Below are 8,402 nucleotides of genomic sequence, written 5' to 3' on the forward strand. Positions count from 1 at the left end.
AAGGTCGGGGCTCCCCCATGGCACGGGTGTCATTCCCCCCCGGTAGGGCACTGTCGGGAGATACCGCCTGCCCAGGCCTGGGCAATAGGACACCAGCGCTTAGGGACTTTGAGAAGGAGCAGGGTCCTGTCCAGAGAGGCAGACACCGGGCAAGAGCAAGAGCAGAACGGGCTTGGAGTCTGCTGGAAAGCTGGCAGAGAACCCAGGCGTCCAGCTGCCAGCTCCCCCCCTCCAGCCCCCACTCCCGAAGCTGAAGAGACCCCAAGTGTCCTGGCTCCCAGCCCCAACTCCCCTCCCAGAGCTGGAGAGACCCCAGGCATCTGGGCTTCCGGCCCCCTGCTCTCACCCTCCCAGAGATGAGCATAGAGACCAGGTATCCGGGCCATCCCTCCTGCCCAGGCACCCCGCACACTTATCCAAGTCCAGCCCAGCTCCTCTTCATCCTGCCCCCTCACCAGCTTTGTAATTGCCCCGTTGCTCCCCCCACCCTCTGGGCAGAGCTTTCTGCCCGCCTTTCCCACCCCGCCAGGTGGAGCTCTGTACCTTTAAGGCTCAAACTCAGTTGGGGAAAAAGGAAAAAACAAAAAAACCCCACCAAAACCACCAAAAAAAGCCAACCCCCCCCAAAAAACCTGCCCCCAAACCCTCCTCCTAACTGCGTGTAACCAGGTGCTAACAAGGCTCTAACCATGCCGCGGTAACCTGCTAATGGCCAATCTAACCAGCTAACCACCGGCCTCATCTGCTAACGGCCGATCTAACCAGCTAACCACCGGCCTCATCTGCTAACGGCCGGTCTAACAATCTAACCAGCTAACCACCGGCCTCATCTGCTAACGGCCGATCTAACCAGCTAACCACTGGCCTAACTTGCTAAGCAACAGCCCGTCTCGCCGGGCAAAGCCTGAACCCGCTAACGAAGCATTACTAACAGAATCATTAAACTGCCAACAACCAACCCAAAACCACCCCCCAAAACTCCGGTTAAAGGGATGCTAACCTGCTAATGGATTTTTAAACCTCCCCCCAAACTTCTCCCCCCAAATAATCCAACTCAGGGTGATCGGCTCACCAATTATGGACGGACCTGGTAACGAAGGAGAGGTAACCCTTGGCATGCCAGGGGGTGGGGGTGGCAAGTGCTGCGTTCTGCTGGGCGCGAAAACCTGTCTGGAGTCAGTGGGGAAAGGGGCGCTTGGAAAACATCGGCCCCCACCCACCCCCACCGTGGCCTGGTCTGTCCTGGCGTCCAGCACCTGGCTGGGGCCTGGGAGAGAACCCGGGTGTCCGGGCTCCCGCTGCCCCCGCTCGAACCCACCGAATCCTAGTCCCTGCCCAGAGTGAGGGGAGAACCCAGGCATCTGGGTCTCGCGGGGCGTGGGGGGTCACAGGGGCAGCCTCCTGGCCAGGCTGGGGCTGAGGGGGGCATGTACTTGGGTCTGGTCTCCCCTCGCTGCCATCGCCCCGATCCCAGCCCTGTGCTGTCCCCCATCGCAGCCACCATCGAGGCAGTGAGGGGTCCTCCCGGCTGGGTTGGGGCTGTGCTGGAGCAGGAAGGGTTAAACATTCCCAGTCCCACCCTGCTTATCTCCACCCCCCCCAGCTATGGGACTGGGACCCACAGGCCCCAGGATGCCTGGCTTCCATCTCCGATGCTGCCTCTGGGTCAGCGGGGGGGAGGGGTATGTAGCAGCTGCTGGCCACGGGCCTCAGTTTCCCCACCTGCAGATGCCCCCTTGGGCATCCCTCCCTGTCCATCCCTCCCTGCACCCCAAATCCATCCCTCTGTTTCCCTTTCTGCCTCTCTGGACACCTCCATCTGCCCCTGCCCCCAGCCCCCTCCTTCCATGCCTCCCCCCACCTTCCCTGCGTCCCCCACTCGCCCGTTCGCCCAGCTCCAAGTCCTTTCCTCCCTTCGTCCACCTGTCATGCCCACACTTCTCCATCCCCCAGCTATCCTCCATCCGTCCACCTTCCTTCTTTCACCATAACCTTCCCTACCCCCTCAATCCCATCCTCACAACCACTCGCCCATCCCCATCCGCATCCATCCCTCCTCCCCCAGCTTTCCATCTATCCTCACATCCAGCCATCCAACCATCCTTCCTTCACCATAGCGTTCCCTATGTCCTCACACCCATCCATCCATCCATCCATCACCATAGCCTTCTATACACGCTCACACCCATCCATCTGTCACCATAGCCTTCCACATGTCCTCACATCCACCCATCCAACCCCACCTCCATCCATCCATCTCCACATCCTTTCATCCATCCATCCATCCACCCATCCCCCCGCCCCATTTATCCCTCTCCCTGGGCCTAGCCACCCCCCAGGGTCAGCCTGCCACCCCCAGGCCCCGTGTCTCCTGGTGAGCAGAGCACATTGGGCCTGCTCAGCTGTGTGCACCATGTGACACAGTGTCACAAGCATGAGGGCATTCACAAGGGTCCCATTCAATGTCATTCTGGTGCTCACAAGAGTCCCATTTGGTGATGCTTCCCTGTTCACGAGGATCCTGTTTTGAGACATGTTCACAAGGGTTGCATGTGGCAACACACTGGTTTTCACAAGGGTCATATTCATTGACACGCTGGAGCTCATGAGGGTCCCATTTGCTGACACTTCCTTATTCACAAGGGACCTTTTCTTGCAAGGTGTCACTGCTCACGAGGGTCACACGTGGTGACACACTGCTCATCACATTTATTAATGCTCTGGTGTTCACAGAGGGCCTGCTCTGGGACACTTCCCTGTTCATGAGGGGCCTGTTTTGCGAGGTGTCACTGCTCACGAGGGTCGCGTGCAGTGACATGTTGCTCATCACATTTATTAATGCTCCCGTATTCACGAGGGGCCTGCTCTGTGACGCTTCCCGGTTCACGAGGGGCCTGTCTCGGGAGCTGTTCCACGAAGGTCACTTGCAGCGACACGTTGCTGTTCACAAGGGTCACATTTGTTTATGACCTGGTGCTCACAAGGGTCCTGTTTTGTGATGCTTCCCTGCTCACAAGGGTTGTGTGATGAGGGGGGCTGGGGCTCAGAGAGGCCTCGACACATTGGAGGATCCGACCAACAGCAATCTCAGGAAGTTCAACAAGGACAAGTGCAAAGTCCTGCACTTAGGACGGGACACTCCCATGCACCGGTGCAGGCTGGGGGTGACGGGCTGGGCAGCAGCTCTGCAGAAAAGGACGTGGGGAGACAGGGGACAAGAAGCTGGACAGGAGCCAGCAGTGTGCCCTTGGTGCCATGAAGGCTACCGGCATCCTGGGCTGCATTGCTAGGAGCGGTGCCAGCAGATCCAGGGCAGTGATTCTTCCCCTCTATTTAGCACGGGGGAGGCCACATCTGGAGTCCGGTGTCCAGCTGTGGGCCCCCCACGACAGAAAGGCTGTGGACACGTTGGAGAGAGGCCAGCGGAGGGCAACGAAAATGGTTGTGGGGCTGGGGGACAGGACTGTAGTGGCTGAGGGACCTGGGCTGATTCAGTCTGGAGAAGAGAAGACGGAGGTGGGATTTGATAGCAGCCTTCAGCTCCCTGCAGGGTGGATCCAGAGAGGCTGGAGCTGGGCTGTTCTCAGCGGTGGCAGATGGCAGAACAAGGAGAAATGGGCTCAAGTTGCAGCAAGGGAGGTTTAGTTTTGATTTTAGGAAGAATTTTCTCTGGAGGAGGGCAGTAAAACACTGGAACAAGTTCCCCAGAGAGGTGGTGGAGTCTCCATCCTGGGAGGTTTTGAAGACCTGAGTAGACAAAGCCTTGGCTGGGATGATGGAGTTGGGGCTGGGGCTGCTCGGAGCGGGGGTTGGACTAGATGTGACCTCCGGAGGTCCCGTCATCTTCTAGGACTCCGTGACAAGTTGCTGAAGGGACACGTTTGTGGACACCCCAGTAGTCACGAGGGCCTTATTTCACGACACTTTGCTGTTCACGAGGGTCGTGTGCAGTGACACATTGCTGGTCACAAGGGTCATATTCGCTGACGCTTCCCCTGTTCACGAGGGCCCTGGTCGGTGATGCTGCTGTGCTCACGAGGGCCACAGCTTGGCACAACTGTGCTCCTGTCAGTCTCACCAGTTTCATGACACGTGCCAGGCTCGCCCTCCTTCGTCACAAGTCCTGTCTGCCCAAGCATCACGAGAGTCCCGCTTCATGCTCCTGTGCTCACAAGGGTCCCGCATCAGGGCCCCCGTGACCCATGGGTTGATGCCTCAGTACTCACCAGGTTCACTCATGACACTTCGGTGCTCACAAGGGTCCTGCCTGGTGGCACCTTGGCATTCACCAGGGTCACGCATGATGCTTTGGTGTTCACTGGGGCCAGGTTTGGGGATGCCCCAACACGCACAACGGACACGACCTGGTGCCCCACATGCTCCAGGGTCACGCTCAATGACTCCAGTTCACCAGGCCTGCCTTGTTCACAAGAGGCATGTGCCCCCATCACGCCCCTTTGCCTGCATGGGTCAGTGACCAACGTGACCTTGTTCACAAGCATGTGACACTCCTTACCCCTTCTTCCTCGCACACATCCCTGTGCTCAGAGGCCCAAAGCATCCAGTGAGTGTGTGAGCACAGTGAGCAAGGCCTGGGCCGGCCCCCATGCCTGCCACAAGCACATGCGAGGGGGGAGGCGGGTGTCTCCCAGCACACACGGGTTCTTGCACGCTGAAAAAAGCACTAAACCCCCAGCAGGAACTAAACCATCTAACAATGCCTCTAAATAAGCAACAACAAAAATTCTAATAATAACCTGCTAACAAGAGGGAAACTAATTAAAACTCTAATGCCCCCTCCCTCCCCTCCACACCCCCAAAACCTGGCAGGGCCCCGTGCAGGGCCAGGTGGCTTAAAGGTGCCTAAACCTGCTGTCGCCCCCACCCAGAGGGTTACAGCGTCTGCACTGGCCTTGTGCGAGGGGCTCACACAAGGATGCAGTGCTGTTTGCACTAGGAGGTCCCTGCATTGCCCCCCCCCCCCCCCAATCCCCCTCTGACACTTCCCTTTGGCTTTTTTAAAACCTTGTGGGAAGGAGGGAGTGAGGAAGAGGAGGAGGGGAAGAGAGCATGGGAGGGTGGGGGTTCGCTTCACACCAGGGCTGGCACGTTGCACGTGGGGCTGGGTGGTGATGGCCCCTGGCCCGGTCCCCAGGTGTCTGAGCCCCCCACAGCAGCACCTCCTCCCGCTCTCTCACCCTCCTGTTCCCTCGTCTTCCCCTGCAGGGCTCGGCCGGGGCTGGAGTAGGACGGGGTGGAGGTTGCAGGGCATGGATGGGGGGCAATGGAGATGGGTGGGCGAATGGAAGGAAGGAAGGCAGGAAGGAAGGAGTGAGGAGAATGGATGGATGGGGAGGGAAGTGGGGCTGGTGGGTGGGTGGAAATGGGAATGGGTGGGTGAATGAAAGGAAGGAAGGAGTGGGGAGGATGGAGGGATGGCAGGCAGCGGGGGTAGAGAGATGGATGGATGCTGGGTGCCGGCAAGAGGCCTGCTGATCTCCACCACGTGCTGGGTGAGGGGATCCGAGCAGCGGCAGCCCCCCCGTATCCAGGGTGCAGGGCCCGGAGGAGGGGACATGGCCACGGGCCCCCGGCTGCTACAGCTCCCCCCTGTGCAGCAGCAGCCGCCAGGCGCTCGCTCACCCTGGTCCTGCCTCTCTGTGTCCCCCGGCAGGTCGGCAGCTGACCATCTTTAACAGCCAGGCCGCCATCAAGATCGGGGGCCGCGACCAGGACCGCCCCTTCCAGGGCCAGATCTCGGGGCTGTACTACAACGGGCTGAAGGTGCTGGCGCTGGCGGCCGAGAGCGACCCCAACGTGCGGGCTGAAGGCAACCTGCGCCTGGTGGGCGAGGTGCCCTCCGTGCTCACCACTGAGACCACGGCCACCACGCTGCTGGCCGACATGTCCACCACCATCATGGAGACCACCACCACCATGGCCACCACTACCACGCGGCGTGGGCGCTCCCCCACCATGCGTGACAGCATTGCCCAGGTCAGCGGGGCCGGGGTGGGGGCCTGTATCTTCACCCCCAACCCCCTGCCCTAGGCCGCGTGTCCCAGACCCATAGCATGTCCAGTCTGTATCCTCCCCCCGACCCCTTCCCTAGGCCACGTGTCCCATCTCTGCATTATGGGGGGTCCGTATCCTCCCCCACACTAACCCCCTGTCTTAGGCCACATGTCCCAGCTCCATATCATGGGGGAGGGTCAGTATCCTCCCCCCCACCTCCTGCCCTAGGCCACGTGTCCAAACTTGGTAGCATAAGGGTGGTCTGTATCCTCCCCGCCCCCTTGCCCTAGGCCAAGTGTCCCAGCTCTGTAACATGGGGGGTCTGTATCCTCCCCCCCCAACCTCCTGCTCTAGGCCGCGTGTCCCAGCTCTGTAGCATAAGTGGGACCTGTGACCCCGGGGAGCCCCGGGGGCTGGGTGCTGCGGGGTGGGGAGATGTCAGGGGCAGCCATGGGGCTGGGAGGCTGAAGAGGGGATGGACAGGGCAGGGGATGACACCCCACTGGGAGGCACAGGGGACCCCGGGGGCAGATCTGTGGGGGCTGCAGGGTCTCACACCCCAGCTGCAGTGACAGAGCCTTTGCGGCCCCCTCCTCCTCCTCCTCCTCCTGCATTAGAGGGAAAATCGCTGACAAAGTCGTCCCGGCTGCCATGGGGGGGAGGGGGAGGCCGGGGTTTTGGGGTGAGGATGACTCAGAGCTGAAGGCAGCGCGGGGGAGGGGGCGGGGGTGGGGGGCGAGAGCAGGGGGCTGGGACCCCGGACACCTGGGTTCACTCCCCACTGCCCGGGCTGCGAGTTAGAGGGGGGGGCTGGGACCCCACACACCTGGAGTCCCTCCCCGCTGCGGGGGCTGCAAGCTAGAGCAGGGGGCCTGGGACCCCAGACACTTGGGAGCCGGATGCCCGGGTTCCCCCCGGCTCTGGGAGGGGGGTCGGAGCTGGGGGTGACAGGAGGGAGCCCCGAGGCCTGGGGACAGGCCTCCTGCCCTCTAGCAGATGCTGCCCTCCCAGCCCGTGTTCACCACCAGCCGCTGGCCCCTGCCATGCTCCCCCTCCACTGCTGCTCCTCGGCAGTCCCAGCGCCTGCTGGCTCCACGCCCGCTCCCTGCAGCGCCACAGACCCGCTCCAAGGGCACCAGGCCCTGGCACCGCAGCCAAGCCCAGCGCCCCCTGCTGGCTGCCCCCTGCAACACGGTGCCCCCTAGGGCTTGGCACATCAGCACACATGGTCTCCCATAGGTATGCCAACCTTCCCAGACCCTGCTTAGCTTCCTGGAGTGGGTATCAGGGCCCCTCGAGGCAGAGCGCCCCCTGCTGGCTGCCCCCCCACACAGCACAGCTCCCTCCGGGGGGCCCGATCCAGGCCTGACCAGGGGCACCGGCTAGAGCAGGGGTTGGGGCAGTGGGGCAGGGTGCCTGAACACCTGGGCGCTCCCCTGCTGACCTCACCCTCCTTTCCCCCCACCAGAACACGGACGACTTGCTGGTGGCGTCGGCCGAGTGCCCGAGCGACGACGAGGACCTGGAGGAGTGTGAGCCCAGCACAGGTGGGTCCTTCTCCGCGCCGCCGCCAGTGCCGGGGGGAGGGGGGGCAACGTGCGCACACACCCTGGTGCACACGCACCTGCACAGGTGTCCCTGTAGACACGTGTCCAGGTGCACATGTACATACCACGTGTGTCCCTGTAGACACACACCCCGGTGCACACGTACATACACACATGTCCGTGTAGACACACCCCCCAGTGCACATGCACATGCATGCGTATCTCTGTAGATGCACACCCTGGTGCATACACAAATACGCATGTTCCTATGGACACATGCCCTGGGGTACCAGCACATATACATGTGCCTCTGTACACACACGTGCACACGCCCCCATGCACACACACATACACAAGCCTTGGTGCATACATCACCAACACATATAGAAAAATCCTGGAACACACCCTTATGAACACACACATCCTGAGGCACACATGCACACCCCAGTGCATACTCGCACACACACACCTGCATATCCCCAGTGCATGCACACAGCATGGTGCGCACACACACACATACACACCTGTATACACATGCACACACCTCTGTGCCCATGCATACAGCTGTCCCTCTCCACACATGCCTTCATGCACGCAGACACATGCACACACACATCCCTGTAAACACACATACCTGTCCCTGTAGATGCCTTTGTGCACAGACAGGGACACGTACATGCCTTCCTATGCCCGCCAAGATTCAGACACACTCCTGTGTGGACATGGGCGCTCACATACACTTGTGTGCATTGCCACTTATCCTTTGACACATGCAGTCACATGTGCTCATATGTCTACACTGACACAGGCACACGTGCACACCATGACACACCCTACACG

At 60.8% G+C, this 8,402-nt stretch overlaps 1 protein-coding gene across 1 annotated transcript in view; it reads left to right on the forward strand.

Annotated features, from left to right (window-relative positions):
• NRXN2 (neurexin 2) overlaps positions 1-8,402 on the forward strand; it is an 89,064-nt gene that overhangs the window by 79,965 nt on the left and 697 nt on the right. Inside the window, exons 20-21 of the mRNA XM_025214933.1 lie at positions 5,675-5,997; positions 7,484-7,562. Coding sequence (XP_025070718.1) covers positions 5,675-5,997; positions 7,484-7,562 — 402 coding nt within the window. The remainder of the gene's footprint in view (positions 1-5,674; positions 5,998-7,483; positions 7,563-8,402) is intronic.

The sequence above is a fragment of the Alligator sinensis genome, unplaced genomic scaffold (assembly GCF_000455745.1).
Source record: "Alligator sinensis unplaced genomic scaffold, ASM45574v1 scaffold1302_1, whole genome shotgun sequence".
In the NCBI taxonomy this organism is placed as follows: Eukaryota; Metazoa; Chordata; order Crocodylia; family Alligatoridae; genus Alligator; species Alligator sinensis.